This window comes from Ictalurus punctatus, chromosome 26 (genome assembly GCF_001660625.3).
Source record: "Ictalurus punctatus breed USDA103 chromosome 26, Coco_2.0, whole genome shotgun sequence".
In the NCBI taxonomy this organism is placed as follows: Eukaryota; Metazoa; Chordata; class Actinopteri; order Siluriformes; family Ictaluridae; genus Ictalurus; species Ictalurus punctatus.
The window spans coordinates 8,786,335-8,808,760 of NC_030441.2; the positions used below are offsets into that span (position 1 = coordinate 8,786,335).

Genomic DNA, 22,426 nt, shown 5'->3' on the forward strand with positions numbered 1-22,426 from the left:
GAAGGATTTACATCTGAAGACTAGAATAATATTGGTTGTTCGGTCAGACTTTCAGCTAATAAAGTATCTGAACAGTCCTTAATATGGTGATAGAATTGTTAAGTCGATGAGAGAGACCATGATTTTCCTGACCCTTGTCTATATCTTTATGACTTCAATCTGGGGTTACAAAGAAAAGCCAGTCAACCATCGGCATGTTGCCTGTATTCATGTCCTGTCTCATGCCCTCTTTATCTCTCCCTGCCTCTTTCCTCTCTCTGTTTTTAGACTGCTAGAATCTGACTGAACTCTTATCACTATCAGGCAGTTTCTCTTTATAAGCAGCTTTATCAGGACACTCCCTCCCCCGGTGGCCTGTGGTTCAGTCGCCCTTTTTCATACTCACAAACACATGGTGTCAGACACAAATTATGACACATCTCCCTTCATGCACAGCCAAAGAAAATGTTTCCGGGGTACGCACGACCATATTTATATATTTTCATACTCTGTCATATTTCTTGCTAGCTACATTTTGAAATTGACATGTTTTACATGTGTTTGTAATTACACATTACAAACTCAGTGTAATTTGTGTGTAGAGGTGATATTATCTTACTTGAGTAATATTCCGTGGCTCAGTATAGCTTATATTATTATAACAGGAACTAAAAAGTCACACACACACACACACACACACACACTTGCATTACTATTTTATTACTATTTTAAACATTTCCATTGACTTGTGTAGTGTAGTGCTGTACACTACTGGAAAAAGTCTGAGTTTCTTTGGTTAATGAACAGTTCTAGATTTTTAAACAGGTTCTATTTGGAACTATTTATATTAAAGGACACCTTTGTTGTAGGGTTCTATATAGCACTCTAAAGGTTCCTTCAGAGGTGCTCGGGTGTAGCAAAATAATTCTATGCTTTAATCTAACTCCGTCCCTTGAGGTAACTTGCTGTAACCTCATTCTCTGGTAACAAATTGTACTTTTCAGTGTACGAATTTTGCATGTGGTGGCCTCAAGTGTACATCTTTACCTAATTTCCTTGAATTAGGGTGTAGTGCACAATGTAACACAATGTAAGAAATGTAATGTAAAAAAAATAAAAATAAAATCTAGAACCCTTATGGGATCTTTGGCTTGTACCTCAAAGCAGAACCCTGGGGTGGGGTGATGAAAAGTTAACTATCCAATGAACACTTGTGTAGCCGTTTTTTTTTCTTCTTCTTTTTCTTCTTAAATCCCTGACAAGCATGTTTCCTACACGCTGTGTGACAATTTATGTGTCATTATAATTTCAATTATAAGTCCTACAAAGCACACTTTACTGTGGAAACACATAAAATCACATTTTTAAAAACCGCTTTTCACACATATTCAGAAACAAACAAAAAAAACAACAAAACAAAACACAGTGATCTGCATTCATGAAATGTTGTGTTCATTCCAATACCTATTTAGAAGGATCTTGCAGAAGTTTTTCTCCGTATGTTAATAACTGTTGGATTTATATTAGATTAAGTGTTCACCAGAAGAGACAAATTGAAGAGTTAACCTTTCTAAAAGTGTTGTTTATGCCATGGAGAAGAAAACTTGTTCTTTTGACCGCATACCCACAAGGAAATATTTGGCTCTTTTATGTCGACGCCGTGCTCCGCGGTCCAGAATTACTGTCTGTGTGGAGTTTTACAGGTTCTCCTCCGAGTTCTTCGCACAACTCCACAAAAAACATGGCTGTAATTGGACTGGCTATGCTAAACTCGCCCATGTGTGTGAATGAGCATGAATAAATTTGTGTGCATTCCCACCTCACACCCAGTGTTCTCCCAGGATAGGCTCTGGATAAACCTTGACCCTGAACATGAACGAATGTCACCTAGAAATACAAACCCAAGAAGTCTTTAGGATGTGAGATTTAACCTGTTTTTTATATACTATATGGCCAAACACCTGAGCATTACAGTCATATGTGCTTGTCGAACATCCCATTCCAGACTCGGTCACCCATTTGCTGCTGAAACAGCCTAAACTCTTCTGGAAGGCTTTCCACTACAGATTTTAGAGCTTGGCTGTGTGGATTTGTTCATTCAGCCACAAGACCATTAGTGAGGTCGCAGTCGGAGTTCCAGTTCATCCCGAAGGTGTTCAGTGGGGTTGAGGTCAGGGCTCTGTGCAGGCTACTCGAGTTCTCCCACTCTAGCCTTGGCAAACCATGTCTTCATGGAGCTCGCTTTGTGCACAGAGATAATGCTAGAACCGTTTTGGGCTCGACCCCTTAGTTCAGGGATGCCCAATTCCAGTCCTGGTGAGTTTAGCTCCATCCTTAATCAAACATATCTGCCTGTAATTTTCAAGTAATCCTGAATAATTCGGTTAGATTTTTTCAGGTGTTTTTGATTCAGCATGAAGCTAAACGCCGCAGTAGAGTGGCCCTCCATGATCAGAATTACCCATCTATACCTTAGTTCCAGGGAAGGGAAATCTTAATCCTACATGCTACACTATACAAAGTGGAAAACCCTCTGGTGGTCAGACATCCAGATACTTTCGGGCATTTAGAGAACACAACTGGACATTTCAAGTTCTTGTTGTTTTTTTATTCTGACAAAAGCTTGTTGCTAGTTCAAAAACTTGTTTTTCAAATAAGAGATCACTTTTTTTTTTTTTTTTGCTTTAGCAGACAAACAAAACGTCACAGCGTGGTCAAAATGATTGATAGATATCATGATGTGATTCCCACAAGCAATAAACACATAGCCGTAAACAAATACCTAAAAGCAGCCGTCTTTAGACATATTCTTGAGTACTCAGGACTCATACAAACATAGACAAACTGAAAGGTTTGTCCTGTGGTTAGTTGAATGAAAGTGAGATTGTGGAGGGAGGGGAGAAGACGACAGGAGTTTCCAGACCACTTTCTCCCTCCCAAACTCGACCACCAGTTCTCCCTGGAGGAAGGAACAGGAAGCCTCCACTGACAGCGCGCGCTTCTCCGCCTTAGAATAAACACGCAGCCTAAGTCTATTAGGGTCGGATTTGAATTAAAGAAGTGATGCAGCGCGGATTAACGGATTTTAATCTAGTCCACGCCATGGGGAACGCGTGATATTTCGGAAGTGAAAAACCGCCCGGCCATGGCGTCGGCGCAAGGGCTTCTCCACAGCGTCTTCTCGTGCTCGTCCCCGGCTTCGAGGAGCATCACCAAGCGGCGACTGCGCCAAACCCGGAGTTTAGACCCGGCTATAATCCGCAACTGCGACGCTGACTCTGAGTCCGAGAGCGCCAAGCTGTCCGAGCGAGGGCACGAAGAGCCGGACGCGTCCCCAGGCGACGCGCAGACGCACTCCAAGCTCACGACGCAGACGCTCAAGTGGACGCACCCGTCGCTGTCGCCATCCCTCTCCAGTCCCGCGACTCCTCTGGACACGTCGCCGTCGTCCAGCTTTCACTTCGACTTTGAGTTTAAAAGTGGGAAGAGGAACACGGCTTGGGATTTGCCCTTCCTCGCCAATTCTGGCACCTCGGGCACCATCTTCTCTCCTAGAAGGTGGCTTCAGAGGAAAGCGCAGCACACCACTGCTCACGAGTACGTCGTCTGGAGGTCGGAGGTAAATTCATTAGTTTAGAATTAGGTCAGGAAAAATGATAATCCACTTAAATAAATAAATAAATAAATAAATAAATAAATAAATAAATAAATAAATAATTCTGACCAGTTTTAGCTTCTACAATCCTTTGGAAATTCTATAATCTCAAGAAAACAACCTTTTCCTTTCTTATTTCTTTTTTCTTTTTCTTTTGAGAATATGTTGTATCAATAGCATGCCTATCATACATATTGTATCCTTTAGATCCACAATCTCAATCCATCCTTATGTACAGTTCATTTAGTCATTTCTGACAGCATCCTAAAAGAACACATTCCTTTGTCAAGTAAAGCCATTGCTCAATCCTGACCTGTGACTCATTAGACACTTAATTGTTACCAGGTATGACATGCAGAAAACCAGTTTTCCAGTTATCCAGATTATCCTGGGTTTATGTCCCAACCCCTCCCCCCATTGTGCGAATCCTTGTGGATTTTGTAAATTATCCCAGGATTATGCCTGATGTGTGTGTAGATAATTATATGACTGCTTTATATGCTGTCGGTTTCCAAACACAGTCCTGGATTCAACGCAACCCATTCCTGACAGTGATTCTGATTTTGCAGCCTTTTAACCCATTTAGTATATATGTATAAGTGGAAATGTGAATAACACCAAACATGCCAAAAATTCCACGTTAGTGTCTATTCGGGAAGTATTATTCACTGGTATGTGACTATACTGCCAGACCAGACATATGGAGTTGGAATGAATCAAGTTGCTGCAGATAATGAACTCCTGCAAAAACATACTTTCAGACAAGGAAAGGCTTTAATGGCTAAATATTTGGCTGCTGTCCACACACATGCTGTGGTTGGGACATGTCAGACCTTTCCTTTCTCATTTAAACACCAGCTAAACTACACGTGTGCGGTTGAAGCAATCACAATTCAGCCACGCACATCGGCTCGGGTGGAATCCAAACTTTTGTCAGTTTGGAAATTTAATCTGTTTTTTTTTTTTTTTTTTTGGTGGGAGCCATGTTAGTCATAGAAAAGGTCTGAATTTCTTGTTTTGTGGTCAGATTTTATCCTTTTTTTAATGTCAGATCTTTTGGTATGCATATAAATAACCATTAATGAGAAATGATTTATAGATATAGTTATAGACAGCTCCACAGTCCCCGGTTTGATTCTGAGCTCATGTTACGGTCTATGTGGAGTTTCTCTGCATGTTCTCCACATTTTTGCGTGGACTTTCTCTAGGTTCTCCAGTTTCTGCTCACCTCCCGAGTGGATAGGATCTGGCATCAAATTCAGACTGTATTCCCACCTTACACCCAGTATTCACAGGATAGGCTCCAGATTCACCACAACACTGACCAGGATCAAGCAGTTATTCGACATGAAAGAATGAATGAAAAAATTATATTTTGCTTATTACAGCAACCAAAACACATGGATGAGAGCATAACATACATTATTATGTATTACTATTGGTCGTATTAGCAAACAGGAATAGGTGCTACTTAAAGGTGGTAAAATATATACTTCCATTCTATATTATAATTTAATTGCAATTGTATACAGAGTTACCATTGTCGCATATAACCCATATATGAGGCCTTTAAGTCACTGAGGTGTACATATTGGTTAAATAGGGACACATATAGTTTAAATAATTAAAACATATCGGTTAAATAGGGACACAAATAGATTAAATAGGGACACAAATAGATTAAATAGGGACACAAATAGATTAAATAGGGACACAAATAGGTTAAATAGGGACACATATAGATTAAATAGGGACACAAGTTAAATAGGGACACATGTAAGTTAAACAGGGACACATATCGGTTAAATAGTTATACATATCGGTTAAATAGTTATACATATCGGTTAAATAGTTATACATATCAGTTAAATAGTTATACATATCGGTTAAATAGTTATACATATCGGTTAAATAGTTATACATATCGGTTAAATAGTTATACATATCGATTAAATAGTTATACATATCGATTAAATAGTTATACATATCGATTAAACAGGGACATATATAGATTAAATAGTTATACATATCAGTTAAATAGTTATACATATCGATTAAATAGTTATACATATCGGTTAAATAGTTATACATATCGATTAAACAGGGACATGTATAGGTTAAATAGTTATACATATCGATTGAACAGTTATACATATCAGTTAAATAGTTATACATATCGATTAAATAGTTATACATATCGGTTAAACAGTTATACACATCGATTGAACAGTTATACATATTGATTAAACAGTTATACATATCGATTAAACAGTTATACACATCGATTAAATAGTTATACATATCAGTTAAATAGTTATACATATCGATTAAACAGTTATACATATCAGTTAAATAGTTATACATATCGATTAAATAGTTATACATATCGGTTAAACAGTTATACATATCGATTAAACAGGGACATATATAGATTAAATAGTTATACATATCAGTTAAATAGTTATACATATCGGTTAAATAGTTATACACATCGATTAAACAGTTATACATATCGATTAAACAGTTATACACATCGATTAAATAGTTATACATATCGATTAAACAGGGACATATATAGATTAAATAGTTATACATATCAGTTAAATAGTTATACATATCGATTAAATAGTTATACATATCGGTTAAATAGTTATACATATCGATTAAATAGTTATACATATCGATTAAACAGGGACATGTATAGGTTAAATAGTTATACATATCGGTTAAATAGTTATACATATCGGTTAAATAGTTATACATATCGGTTAAATAGTTATACATATCGGTTAAATAGTTATACATATCGATTAAATAGTTATACATATGGATTAAACAGGGACATGTATAGGTTAAATAGTTATACATATCGGTTAAATAGGGGCACATGTAAGTTAAATAAGGACACATATAGATTAAATAGTTACACACATCGGTTAAATAGGGAAACATGTAAGTTTCATAGGGACACATATAGGTCACATCCATGTAGGTATACAGTTACTGACTGTTGCTATGCTAATATTTTCAGCAAGACACCATTCAGACCATCAGAAGCACAAATGATATTATTTAGGTAGATCATTCTCAGCATAGCAGTGACACTGAGAAGTGTGTGTACCACACACAATGAATATAAGTACCCAGGACAGTCAGTGCGTTATGCTTATAATGTACAGGAAACGAACACCAGTTGCTCATTAGACATACGGGTATAGACGAATAATCCACACAGTGTGTAATTAAAACAAAAAACGTCTAGAATGGAAAAAAAAAAAGGCTAACGTCAATAGTGTTATATAATTTCCAGGCATCCATGTGGCAATCAGTGGCAGTGATTTGTGCATCACTGCCGATGCTGTAACCTACTGCTATTTCTACTCTTCTCTCAAAACTGTCCAAGAGCTGCAGCAGAAAGAAGTCACACAAACACTGATAAAAGAAAATAAGAAAAAATCAAGCCAATAATAATGTCAGTAATTCACAATATATTAATAGCGTAAAGCAATATAAAAGTAAACATCAAGTAGATGAAACAAACCCAAATTTGACTTTCTGCTTGGGTGCTGTGGGTCTGTGCCACACAGTTGATCAAAGTGAAGTGCATGACTGTTGCTTTCACACTGCGCTTTTACAGCTGTGACTGCACACACCACTGGCTGCCTGCCTGAGTGACATTCAGAATAAGCAAACAAACTTTTGACAAATGACCAAACTTAAATATTTTTATAAGCACAAAAGAAAAAGATTTGCTTTCTGTGCTTTTGGAGGATTGTGCTGAACTTGTCCAACTGGATTACTAGCTGATCATTTGTTGACAATATGATTCAAAAGAAGCCTAAATTGTGATGATCCATGTGATTTCTGTTTGGATTATTTATCGTTTTTTTCTTTCTTTTTTTCTTCAAATTATATGCTAAGAAGGGATGATCTAGGTTTTGATGCAAAAACAAACTATTCTTGTTGTGTATATTATTTTGATAATAGTTTATTCTATTGACCCCAGACATGCTAAATCATTTTTTTTTACACTTATCAGTGTGATTTCTGTAAGTGTGTGGAACTTTAACATCGCCTATATTGTTCAAGCCGTCCTCATCAAACTTCATATTTACCATCTCTAGAAATGAAACGTTAAAACCTGAATATCAATTATCGGGACGCTTGAGCATACACAATAGTGTATTCGTAATCCAGGTACTTCACAAATTGCTCCAGTACCTGAGCATCGTTTCTATTCTAAAGATCATTTCAGAGCAGACCTACTCCATGCAAATATATTCACAGACGAACGCTGTATATTCATGTTTCTGTCGAGTATCTTAATGATGCATTTACATAGAAGATGGGAAATATGACTCATTGAACAGGCACTATGTGATCGAGTGCACAGATGCGCCCTTTGTGTACAGAGATCAATCGTTATTCAATGTCGCAGTCCGTTTTTATCATCTCGTGCCGTCTCATTAGTGGATTAAGCAGATAGAGGATTTAGAAACGAGACATAATCTGCATTTCATAAGCACAAGGCCATAACTCTGACCCCATGCCCTCCTTCCTCAAACATGCCTGCGTCAATAAGATTACTTTCCCTTTATCCAACATAGACATACACAGGTTTTTGATTTTAGCAAAGCACTAGTTATCATTTGCAGGGGGGAAAAAAAACCAGACTTCAGTTCTGAACGAAGGACTGATCTTTAACCAACGTTCGGTTGTGAAACATTTTTCTACCTAAGGTAGAAATGTGCCTTTCTTATCATGAGAATTGCCCAAGAGTTTATCAAGGTTATGCTGTTTTATTAAAACAAATATTACATGTTTAGCTATACACTCTCAGGTACCAGACTGTATTTTTCCCTGTTGCTGGAGTCGTACCATCAAGGGTGCATGTTTTACAGCTTTATCATGTAGCTTTCACCTGGAAAAAAAAGTGAATATATTGTGTTACCTTTAAAAATTATTTAAAAGTACATAATTGGACCTTAAGGATCATTGATGTACGTTTTTAAAGCCTTACACCAAAAGCTAATTAAAGATACAGCGCATGCACCTTCCCAGGTAAAAGATACATACTAAATGTACAAAAGATGAACCTTTGATGGTACCACCACAACAACAAGGAAAAGTAACGTTTGGTACCTTTGTATTTCAGAGCAGTGGTCACCAACCGTCTTCCTTCAGATCTACCTTCCTGCAGGTTTCATCTCCAACCATAATCTAACACACCTAGGAACACACCTAAGAACTTCTTAAGGCAATGATTAGATGGTCAGGTGGGCACGATTATGGTTGGAGCTAAAGTCTTCAGGAAGATAGATCTCCAGAAACAGGGTTGGTGACCACTGTCTTGGAGCATACCTGTTCTCGTTAGTAAATGAAATTAGAAAAAGGAAAATGCAATCTATGCATGTGGATTTGTGAGGTTTTTTTTTTCTTTCTTGAAATCACTCATCGTTTTAAACAGAGATACTACTTGTAATGAAGAACTAGAAATAGCTAATGAATTACAAGTCATTGCCATAAATTACTTCCTGTTTATTCCTACCTGGAAGTTGTGACAGTGTTTTTTTTTTTTGACCACAAAATTGACTAATAATAAACAACACAAATAAAAATGTGCACATTGATTTGTGGTTTATCACATATCTGATTATGGACATTTTCTTAATCTCAGCTATAGTTTTTTCCATGGGTTTCTCCTTTATATGTCTCCTTTATATTGGAAAGCGAGACAGAGAAGAGAGTGGGACAGTTTACATTACAGCGAACATTCCCACTGCGAGTGAGTTTATAAAGAAGAAGTGCTCATCATTAACCACATGCCTCTTTCCAGTCAATGCTTGCCATATGCTTTTATTCAAACTTTGCTTTACGCACATCGGCGATCACACCAAGGTCATTAGTTGGCTGTTTTTCTTACGTTCCATTGACCCATTAATATATTAAACAAACAAAAGATTTACAGGTGATACATAATTCTGTCTGTATTTGTCATGCACAAGGCCAGAATTTTGTCCTGGTGCCCTGTTTCCTCAAAACATGCATATCTCGATTCAGTTTGTTCTCTCATCTCCAACATAGACACAACACTGAGGATTTCTGAAATCTTGAAAATTGTTTAGCTGACTGGTATCAGAAACCAGGGTCGAGGATGAGGGGCCAATTTCAGCATTAAGCTACAATGTAAAGAATCAAACGAACCAAAATGAACCAAATATAAACCAAACGAACCAAAACGCCTTAAATTGCTATATTATTTACTATATTACATGATATACGTAAATTGCTATGCTGTCAAACTCCTACATACTTTTCTATCGTGATACCATACATCACTATATTACCGACACACTGTATTACTAATAATATGTTTGTTTCAATGATAGATTCTGTATAGAGTCATAGTTGTAATCATGTGCAGGTGTCAGCACCATACAGATGGGTGACACATTAAAAGAAAACCTGTACTGAAGGGATAAACACTATTCTTCCAAACGATATTCTGTCAATTGGTGTTTCAATAACGGTGGTACGGAACCCTATCTTAAATGTTGGTCCAAAATCTCCCAGAGGTGTTCAACTGGGTTAAAATCTGGTGACTCCCTTCTGAGTGGTGCAAACAGCCCTATTGTCGAGAAATGGGAGTCAAGAGAGTAAAACCGGCCAAGCTGTCTGGGTGGGAATTATGGTATTACTCTCTCCTGCCTGTCAATCAGAGTGAGGTTAGTCAATCATGGGCATCTGTGAGCTCGTGAATGGGGAAGAGGGTAGATAGTGCAGCAGTTTGAAATGTGAAGAGTGTGCAGGTTTACAAGTGTTCCTAATAAAGTGGCCAGTGCCTGTACATGCAACCATTTTTTACTTAATTAATCTCATCTCGTACACACGATAGACCACGTGCACCTCATGGAGCTATCCGCTTAGCCTCTTGTAAACATGGTCAAGAAAAAAAACAAAAAACGGGATTCTCTCATGACAATCCAACAGCTAAGTTAGGTGTCATTGGGTTTTCATCTACTCCTCTATTTCTCTCTGCCAGATCTGGTTATCCTGCAGCATTATCCTTTCAGGGCATTGAACTGACTAGTGGTTTTCTCTTGCCGTACTACGTGCATTGCTGAGTCTGCTGGATTCCACATCACTTGTCGTCTAACCAACCAGTGGGCCTGCACTTTCAACCCCATACACTCTGCCCAAGGGATACAAAGTATCTTATATCTTTTACATACTTAACTGGCGCCAACCTACAGAATCTTGAAGGTTGCAATCTGATTGGCTCTCTACAATTCTATGTGCTGGTTGTCAGCAGGAAAACAAACTTTTGAACCCTGTGACAATTAGCATTTGACACTGACACTATATCGTGGAGCACAATATAGTTACTGGACTGAAAAGGTTGTTAAAAAGTTTTGTGTGAAGCACATAGTGATGAGTAAACAAGATAATCATAGATTTTTGCAGACAGGGTAAGAGAGAAGGTCTGATCATCTGCCATGTCCGTCACATAAAGACTCGCAAGTGTTTTTTTTGTTGTTGTTGTTGTTTTTTTTTTTTTTTTACTGGTTCTGAGACGTTACTGTGTGCTTGTTTCCCCAGACAATGTTGTTACAGTCAGGTACACCAACCCTCAGGCACAAAGCCACGTGACTCTTTACACTTGCCTGCATTGAGTCTCCTCAGATGCATCTATCTATGATTAGCCTCACTGAGGACAGCTTATCTGATTGGGGTTATAATGGCAGTCTGCTGGGACAGGATACATTGGCCTGTGACTATCTTACCAATTACTATATGTTTTTCCTTTTCTGCCACTTTATCTTCCCATATTGACAAGAATTCAGCAACTAGTCCTGCATGTGGTACCAAGATGGCAGGCAAGACCTTGGTTCTACTAATTGTTGGTGGTTGGAATACCCTGGCAGATTCGTCCCTGTGCAGACCTCCTGTCCCAGATTGACGGAAAGATTTGGCATGCTCAACTGTGCCTGTCAGGGCAATTGAAGGACTGTGATCCAACAGCCCAGGAAACACTCTTGAATGCAAGAGCCCCTTGTATGCAGATCTGAATGGTGTGCACCGCATAGACTGGATACATTACATCACCTGATTCCCAAAAGACTAACGAGGATGGCATATCTTTAGGGTCTTATTATGGACTTTCTGAAAGGGGCATGGCGGTTCTGTCTGACCTGTTTCCCTAAGAGCCCAGCATCAGATCTCCCTCTTGTGCTGGAATCTCTTAAGTCTCAACTTACCAGCTTAGGCAAGATGTCAGTGGAAGATGGGTCTCTTTGAAAGCAATTTTACTAGCAATGACATCAGCAAAAACAGTCTAAAAAATAATTTTTTGGATAAGTTTACCTTGCATGTGTTGGTGGCCAGGTGACTCTTGGGTGACCTTCTGGTTGGAAGAGCATTCCTTGTTGTACCCAGTACTATTGAACCCGGACAGTGGTTGTCTGATCATCATGCCAAATCTTAATCTGTCTTCTAGAAAAGACACCAGAGGCTCCCTTATTGAAGTTCAGACTGGCTCACTGGATGGTGGACATCATCATCCTCCTGCCCGGGTGTCACCATGTCCCTTTTCCAGGTTCTACGATGTTAATATTTCCTCTCACTGTGGTGTGAGTGCAGCCATCATCCCTGAACACCTTTCCAGTTAGTCCTAAGGTGTGTATTGGTTCTTCATGGCATATACCCTGGCAGGTATCTGTGGTTAACAGAACCATAGATACAAATGTAGCTAGCAGTTTCTTACAAGAATGGTGCTTGAGCTTGAGTGATTAAAAATGAACGTGAGACTTTTCAAAGGCGATGTACCTGGTGTGCACACCTGTTTTAAAGAAACAGACGCGAAAACGTCTAATGGGAAAATATTATGCTGGCTATGACGGTTGAACTCCTGCAGTCTTCTGTTGTCTATTTAGCGAGTCACTCAAGTTTAATAATGTCCTTGTGAATAATCAGACTTTCATTATGTAATATCAGATTTGAAACTTGGGCCAAAGTTACTTTTTAGGCTAATCTGGCCAGCAAAAATAATCACCAAAACATAAATCATCAGATCCTGTTAATCGGGAAATGTTGCTTTCTAATTTCAAAGTGAAGGAAGTGTTAGCATACCTAAATGTGTGTCTGAGCGTGCCTGAATGTCTCGTGAAAATAGGAACCTGCTGTCATGAAACACTTTTTGTTGATGATTTTAAACACAATATGGTAGTAATAATACCCAGCTGGTTTGGCTGGTCCAGATATTCACCAGGAAAAGCAAGAACAGAGGGGCAATGTGAGGACTAAAGGCGAAAAAATGTAACTATGAAGCTTGGGCTGCAACTTTTATCATGTGCAGCAGGGCACTAAGTTAACCAAGTTAGCAGTTAGTTTTGTAATACTATAAGCCTGTAATATGTATGTTGATGCTGACATTAAATCTTTCAGAAGAAGTACTCTATAAATCTTACTGTTCTCTAAGGAAAGTTAGCCGGCTCAGATATTTGGGATCTAATGAGTGAAGTGTGAAAACTGAACTCCATAAATCCACGCAATCCAGTGTAAGGATTTCAGCATGACCACTGAAGCCATGAAACATTCACTATGGTGGTCCACTTGTCTTCGTATTAGTCTATATCATTCAAATCTATTGACTGTAAATAATCTTTCAATGAATCAAGCTCTGGGTTAAATTTTCATTTGGTTGACTAGTGTAGTAGTTGTAGTAGCCTTTGCTTAATAGCAATCTGTGAGGCATATATGTGAGGTAATTTCCTAATAAAATGACTATTAGGTGCAACGGTTTGTACTTTCAGGATTTTTACAACTGACTTACAAATAAATTCCAAGAAATGTATATTGTGCAACAAACCTACAGTACATTACATAAGGCAAAAAGCAACAGAAAAATAGTCTGAAAAGAGCCAAAACCGAATGTCTTTATTCTCTCAGTCTGAAGACCAGAGTTATGTCAAAATGAATGAAAGACTGGTTAATTATTCTAGGATTTCAAAGAAGAAATATTTAAGGAAAAGTGTTCTTTGGGTGAATATTACAGAGGTTCCAGAAGCTGCTTGGAGGAAAAGGCTGCACTCAGTTATCAAGGAAAGTGGTCAGCGTACCATTTCTTTTTTCACTGTGCTTATTTTACATGAGCATACATTATATGAGCACTTTTGTTACTTGTGATTAAGACACCAAGGGTCTAATTTATTAAAGGTTTGCTTGGGGAAAAACATGCAAATCTGAAAACACCCATTAAAAAGGTGCAAGCTGGATTTATGAAGGAAAACATCTTTCAAATGAGTGAAATAGCTTGTCTAAAGAATCTTGTCTGCAGTAAGAGTGATTTAACCCTTCCATCAGGCATGTGCAAAGTGCCCCTGAGAGGAACTGGAACTGACAACTTGTTAAATAGCTTGCTGAAGGGCACAGGAAGGGTAGAGGAAGGGCATAGAACAGTAACATCTGGAAATTTATGATGAGCCATGCTCAGTGTCATAGCCACAATTTGCTGAAACAAGTTTACAGTGGGGCAATTATGAATGCAGTTATACTGCCATTCACATATTTGGGTGTATTCAGTATACCCACTCATGTTACTGACCTGTTGCCAATTAACATAATTAGTTGCAAAATGTTCCTCCAGCTGTTTCTTTAAGGTAACACTTACTTTTCCAGCCTTTCGTTGTCCCCCGTCCAACTTGGTCATAATATTGACCAAGTATAACATTGACCCAGTATAATAAATGACCAGGTATAATATTTTTGTCGCCTTTGTTTAATTGAGTTCTCTTTATCTACTTTTAGGACCTGTGTGAAAATCTGATGATATTTTAGATCATATTTATGCAGAAATATAAATTAAAAAAAAAACAACAAAAAAACACTGAAGATGCACAGCAAGTGTCACTATTAAATTATGTCTTAATTACCAGATAAACATACTGTACATGTTGATTTAAGATGAGTGGAGCACGATGCTACTGTTCCCGCACTGAGCACTGGCACTACATCTCAGAAGCGTAGGTGGAAAAATCAGCTGTGTAGAGAAGCATAAAGCCCACACACCATGATGTTAGCAAACACATTGTTACAGACAAACTGCTAGTTGCTGACTCGCTGATGAGGAGTTTGAATGTAGCGCTGGTGGTCTGGACCAGCTCACATCTGTTTAAGGCCCAGTTTCAGATTAGATCATTGGATACTGTTTATACAACCAAAACGTGTAGGACCTGTGTATCACTGTGAGATAGTGATAATGATCAGCCCTTTACGACCACATAATGAACAGCATGTGCGCACTTTAACTAATGATTCAACAAGGCAAAAGACTTTTTTTTTTTTTTTTTTTTTTTTAAATATCTGTACCAGAAACCCAAAAGGGGAAACAAATTTTAAAGCAGATGGGATGCTAAAGGTTTGGAGCAATTCAAACTAGATTTTGACTTCATATCTTATTAAACGTACCTTCCTTTGAGTCAGGTCGTCCACACATCCAGACATTTCCTGTGCAAATTCTGCACTCTGCCCTTCCTTGCTCACAATACCTCAGATAACCTTAAAAATGCCATTGTGATGTAAGCTGGTGTCTAGAGAGTGAAGAGCTAAGGAATGAAAAATGCTGTGAAATCTGTACAGATTTTGAAATATCTTAATTTTAAAATTCAACCACTATATCATATAATTATAATTAAATCATAATTCAATGGAAGCTGACCCAGTTATGCACAGATTTCCAGGAATGGACTCTAAGAAAACTCCGTGGAATATCGCTACAGTCAGAGTAGTACTGACAAAGTACTGACATATAATACTTAAGTGAAAGGCAAAAAGTTGCTAGTTTTAAAAGTATTAAAAAGCAACTACGCCATTTTGCCTGAAAATATCATTCAGTCTCTTTACGTTACGTTTGCTGCTCATATGCATGACTAATGCCACATAGATTCAGAATGAATTAATCAGGAGTTAAAATATCATGTAAATAACCAATTTACAGAATTCGACTTGCTCTCTAACAGGTCTCAATCAGCTCCCGAGTTCAGTAGTCAGGGCACTGATCAGGGAGTCGGTCATTTTAAGGGCTGTCTCAATCGTAAAATCCTTCCAGTACACTGGAACGTTCGCTCCCTAAAAAAATCCCACAATGCACTGCAAAAACCAGGGGGCATCGATGCTCACCATGTTCCCTTACTGGAAACGACATCACGTTTTCTGAAGCCTCTCATCTTGAAATGAAATGATTACTTACGCTAGCGATTTTGAACTTTATTTGTTGTACTATGCACGTTTTGTTTGAGTCTAACAATTCTTAAGTGTTTAATGATTTAAAAAACCTCCACTAGCTAGCCTACAATCCTGCTTGAAGTAGCATGACAGAAACGCGCGCGATTAAGCTAACAAATTTATCTGACATGTGATATCAAAAAGATATCAGTCCTGTCTGGTGTTGATAAACACCAGTGGTGACGTTTTACAACAAACTTGTGCACACGATATACTGATTCACCGCCTACGGAGCTAGGGAGCTGATTGATTGAGATTGCACCTTATGTTAGCTACTGGAGTCAATGCTAGTCTAACCTGGCTAGCAAAGAAAACAGGCTAATGTATTTTAATATAGCCAGGTAATGTTAGCAAATTAGCAAAACTTACCTCAACATGCTTTTTTTTTTTAATCAGATGGCATACATTCCTTCTAGGGAGGCAAAGGAGACACCTCTTTGCTTACTCCAGCATACTGAAGCATTTTAATGAGGTAGGGCGCTCATCCTCAAGGTCAACACTGCAGTCTTGTGGCTTATCCATCTTCAACCCTGTGAGAAGATCACTGCAGATGATGAACTGACACAATTCTTGATAGTTTTGTTCTAACCTTCTATGACCTTAATTGGATGCTAAATATAAAAGATCGGATGGTAAACTGAGCTCATTCGATTGATGTATAGTGTACAGTCATTGGCTGGATGGGAGAAGAAGAGACTTCATGATTTGTAATGAGTATTTTGAAGGTCTAAATAAAAAATATAAGGAGTAATATATATATTTTTCTTGGAAAAGTAAGAGCACAAGTATTTCATTTCAATAATACGCAAGTAAAGTATAAAAACGGGCAAAATAATACTTAAGTATAGTAGAGTACATTTACTATACTTAGTACAAATGGTACAATTACGTCACTGACTACAGTTAAAGCAACGTCAGATACGTAGAATTCTTTGAGACCATTTGGACACATGAAACCATGGTGACTGTGTATTAAGAACACTAACAAAGACTTCCCGGCTTATATTAAACAGAAATGGAGTGCGTGAAGTAGTAGGCAATATAAATTCCCATTTTTCACTTTTTTTTTTTTTAATGATACACCCACCACCTTCACGTCTCCTCCATGCTAATCAATGACTCCTACATGTGACTCCTCAGTGGGGGTTCCTGGCTGTCAAGCAGAAGATCTCCAGCCCAAGTTCCTCACCTGTTACATTCATAATCACTCTCAATGCCACACTATTAGTTAAAGATGTGTTTGCAGTCACAAATTCAACTATACACAGTTGCACAGACCATAACAATTAGTTATTAGCCATTATCTGTTGTTTTCAGAATTGAGAGCGTTATAATTTTTTGTCATACAATATAAAGTGAACTTGCTGGGAGCATTGGTATCTCACAGGTTAAAATTCTGTGATCAGACAGTTCAAATCCCAGGACTTCCAGAGAGAGAGAGATACAACAAGCCACTTAACCATCAACTGTTAAGCCATAATACGTAATATACCGTACATACATACATAAGCACATACATTAAATATATACATATGTGTTATACACATAATGAGAATAAAAGTAAAAGATAGTAATAATCAAACTCAAAATAAAAGATAAATAAAAATAAATAAATAAATAATTACCCAAAACAAGATTAAGTCATATTCTTACATCAGTTTTGGATAAAAAGCGTCTAACAAATGAATAAATATGAAATACATCTGACAAAGTACTGATGCCTCTTGCACAAATAACGTTTATGACCTTTCATTGCACACAACATCTCATATAACCTCGAAAAAGGTTCCGGCAGCTCCCATTTTCATTTCCTGACCTAAATCTTAAAGCTAAGACAAGTTTGTGTCTCCAATTTCTCTGAGATTACTGCTGTTCTGTTTGAAGACACTTTGTTTTCTTCATCAATTCCGGCGACCTCTGTAATGGCTTTGTAAATGAAATCAGCTAAAACATTTCCGCTAAAGTCTCAGATATACAACAGATCAACGAAACGAACCAAATTCTACTGAGATTATACTGAGACTCTGATAACCCCACGCCATCCTGCCCTGCCCTGCCCATTACACTCTACGCAGGAATGCTTTTTTTATTCATTTATTCATCTTCAGTAACTGTTTTATCCTGTTCGGGGGTCAGAGTTGATCCAGAGCCTATCCTGTAAACGCTGTGGAAAGGCTACACGCTCTAGTCCATCGCACATTCTCAAATTTATACACACTTACGGGAAATTTTGAGCAGCCAGTCGACTGGCATGTTTTGGAAGGTGGGAGGAAACTGGAGAACCTGGAGGAAACCCACATGGTCATTGAGAGAACGTGCAAAACAGACGGTATGAGTCAAGAAGGAACTGAGGACCACTAAGACAGTGATACTAGGCCAAAAAATATAGTTTGGCTAAATTCATTGATTTTTAATAACTCTCAACCAAAACAATATATCACAGTGGACTTTTTAGACCATTAACTTTTTAAAAAGTTTTGTTAACAGTTAACTGAGGGGCGCATGTTGGCTTAGTGGTTAGCACGTTCGCCTCACACCTCCAGGGTCGGGGGTTCGATTCTCACCGTGGCCCTGAGTATGCGTGCATGGTAGGCTGATTGGCGTGTCTAAAGTGTCCGGGTGTGTGATTGTGCCCTGCGATGGATTGGCACCCTGTCCAGGGTGTACCCCGCCTTGTGCCCCATGCTCACTAGGATAGGATCCAGCTTCCCCTGTGACCCGAAGGAAGGACAAGTGGTATAGAAGATGGATGGATAGATGGTTAACAGTTAACTGTTAAAAGTTAAGGATTATTTGCATCCAAAAGGTTCAACCTGGAAGGCTCCATATTGTAGGGTTTGATCACTCAGAATGATCAACTCAGATCGCCCAAAGGGACAAACTGGAAAAAAAAAAAAAAACGCTTTCTAAGTGTGCACATTTTTCGAAAAGGATTCTTCAGAGGGTCTTTTGATACATTCCTAAAGGGGATCAACTTGAAATCCTCAGTTACTGGGAATCCCCATGTGGTAGTATTTTTTGTTTTCATAGAGCCTTTCTATATTGATTTGTTAGGGTTCTTAGGGTGTTAACAGAGTTCTACATGGAACTATATCTAATGAAAATTCCCTGTTGTAGGGTTCTACATAGAATCTTTAAGCCTTCACTCAGAGAGACAAACCAAAGAACCCCTTTGAACCCCTTCATAGATCTAAACTAGATGTTTTACTGTTTATACAAGATCTTTTATAGTGCAATCTTAGTCATTAATAACCTTTTATACTAGTTGGCCCGTGAGCATTGTTATGAATTTGTGACTGTGTTGCCTTGGCAAATCCACGGCAAACGCTAACAGGACTCCTGTTACCTGAACTTTTGCAGTAAAACATGATCTTGTAACTACAGTAAATATTGACTTCATCCAATAGTTTCAAAACGAAGGCCAAATTTGTTCTCAAGTCACCATTTGCAAGAGCATGATTTGTAGTTGTTTGGCCAGAACAGAGAGTTTTGACAGTGAGTTTCCGTTCACATGCTGTTCCCCCCTGATGTGATATCAACTGTGAGAAAAAAGAAGAAGAAGAAAAAAAAAAGCAACAGCCTGGAAAGGATTCATCTCACTCCCTAAATATTTGCGATATTATCATGGCTCCAGCTAAAATTCTTATTGTTAAGCCTCTATTTGCGGATGCAGTAGTAGACACTCAGAATAGGCTCTCTGTCTTTGTTTTTCTTTCTCTTTAGTATTTTTTTTATCCTCTAATACAAGAGGGTCTGGTCAAATTGTTTGAAATTCCAGGCGTTTAGTGCCCTGAAGGGAAAGGAACCAGGATTTTTTTTTTCTTCCCTTTATCATTATTACTTACTATCTTCCTTTGACACACCCTCAAAGTCAGGTCATCCATGTATCCAGACATTTCCTGTGCAAATTCTGCACTTCTATGACCTTTTCATGCCCACAGAACTTCAGAGAACTTTTAAAAAAAATAAAATAAAAAAAAAATAAAGGGCATTGTGAATTGAGTCAAACACAGAGTGAGTTGTTTGCGTTAATGAAACGTTGAGTGAAAAATGCTGTGAAAGCTGCAAGGATTTTGGAATGATTCAACTCCATAATATCTATAATACCTATAATATCTCCAAGAGCTAAATTGAAGCTGACTCAGTTATAGAGTGAAGTGATTCAGTACTTAAACACGTTGCCCTTTAGATTTTTGACCATTAAATGCAGTTTACAAAAAAACAACACACACACAAAAAAAACCCTTTTCCAAGAATGAGGTCTCCATGGAATATTGCTATAGTTTATACTTAATGTTGACTCAAGCTTGGAATTCCTTGAGAATATTTGGACACACAAAAACAAACAAACAGCGCAACAATAACATTGCAGAGTAACACTGAGAGTCATCCAGTTAAGTTCCTTGTCTATTTTTTTTTTTTTTTTAACTTCAACAGTTTTCTTCTTCTGATAATTTGTTGCTCTCGGCTCACATTGCACATTTTGAGAAGGAAATATGATTGTGCCCTTTTACACATGAGGTTTGACAGCACTATGCCAGCTGGTGTGGCTTATAATGATAAACATTATAAAGCATCTAAGACGCAATGCTAGTCAGCCATGTATTAATCATTATATTAAGGTAGCAATAGTTACATCAGCTCCAGATTTAATGACATGTTTGTCCATATGCACTGTTCACACAGATATCAAGCTTTTGACTAAGTCAACCCAGTCCCCTGACTTAAACCCCATTGAAAACCTGTAGGGTAAGCTGATGAAGTGAGTCAACAAGAGAGGTCTTAGGACCTTGAAGGATCTGGAGAGATTCTGTATTGAGGAGTGCTTTTAGATTCCTTGCTTTGTATTGAATTGGAGACTCTACTGCTGAAAGAGGGAGGTCACACAGGGATGTCAATAATTGTGACACATGCGGCTTTTGACAATGGTGCTTTTTTTCTAGAATAAAGTTACATCAATTGTTGGTTATATTTTTATCATATTTTAAGTTGGGGATTATTTATCTATATATCTACTTATTATATATATATATATATATATATATATATATATATATATATATATATATATATATATATTTACTTATTATATATCTTAACTTCTGGCCACAGATGGCTGAGGCATTGTCGAGATTCAAACTCACAATCTCCAGCTGATAGAGTGAAACTTTTAAGCTGACACTTTTACCCCCCCAAAGGGTCCCAATAATTCTGGAGCTGATTAGAATTTATCCAGCAGATGCCCATCCAATATCTTCTGTGTCATCAGTTTGCCATGACAGGAAGTTCATAATAAAAGTATTAAACCATTAATACTTGGAATAGTTGGAATAATAATTCCTTGTCAAATTCTATTGAAAATGTCTTGTTGTCTGTCAAACACAAATGCTGTAAGCTAGGGTAGAGCTTATCCAAAAACCCATATTGAGATCTGTAATAAATATAAGATTTAAAAAAAATGTGTTAATATCTCCAGTCTATGATCACTGATATCAAATAGGAATGTTATTTATTTATGCAAAATATGACCAAAAGTATGTGGACACCTGGCCATCACAACATATGTGGTTCTTCCCCAAACTGTTGTCACAAACTTTGATGCACACAATTGATAAGAATGTCTTTGTATGATGTAGCATTACAATTTCCCTTCACTGTGTCATGATGGAGAGGCGGAGACGGATGCAAGTGCAGTTAAGACAGTTTAATAACACAATGTCCAACAAACATATTGATTACAATAGGCAGAATCAAGGTTAAGGCAGGCAAAAAGGGTCAGGCGATCAGGACATCAGAGGAGAACCAGAGAAACGTCAATAAACCAGAACAGCAAGATATACAACGGCTTGGTACGTCAGAGTGAGAACAACTGAGCATTACTTCGCAATGTCTATGTGAATGAAGGGTGGTGTGTGTGATTGGTAAAGGCCGATAGTCATTAGTACTCTGGAGACTGACAGCATGCCGGAGCGAGTTGGCAGTTGTAGTCCATTTCCACCATGTTGGTAGGCGATGGTGCATTCTCTGGATTGGAGTTCCAAGACTGCGTAGACCTGACACACTGGAACTAAGAGGCCCAAACCTGTTCCAGCATGACAATGCCCTTGTGCACAAAGCGAGCTCCACAAAGACATGGTTTGCCAAGGTTGGAGTGGAAGAACTTGAGTGTCTTCCACAGAGCCCTGAGCTCAACCCCACTGAACACCTTTGAGATGAACTAGAACTCTGCACCCCAGACCTCCTCACCAAACATCAGTGCCTAATCTCACTAATGCTCTTGTGGCTGAATGAGCAAATCCCCACAGCTATGCTCCAAAATCTATTGGAAAGCCTTCCCAGAAGAGTGGAGGTTATTATAACAACAAAGGGGGTGAGTGTGTGGGGGCGGGTGACGACTTTGGAATGGCATGTTCATCATGCACAGAAGTACTACTAAAAGAACTACAGAAGTAGGCACATATCTGGAATGATGAATTATACAGATTTATAGCTTCATTTACAGATAACTTT

The 22,426-nt window shown here is 38.1% G+C and overlaps 1 protein-coding gene across 2 annotated transcripts in view; it reads left to right on the forward strand.

Annotated features, from left to right (window-relative positions):
• The first annotated feature begins 2,850 nt into the window (after positions 1 to 2,850).
• The window catches only part of LOC108258843 (rho GTPase-activating protein 6), a 137,332-nt gene continuing 117,756 nt past the window's right edge, over positions 2,851 to 22,426 (forward strand). The window contains exon 1 of one of the 2 annotated variants that reach the window (XM_017457785.3): positions 2,851 to 3,598. In XM_017457785.3, coding sequence (XP_017313274.1) covers positions 3,125 to 3,598 — 474 coding nt within the window. In that variant the 5' untranslated portion in view covers positions 2,851 to 3,124. The remainder of the gene's footprint in view (positions 3,599 to 22,426) is intronic. The other variant, XM_017457784.3, reaches the window with a different exon arrangement.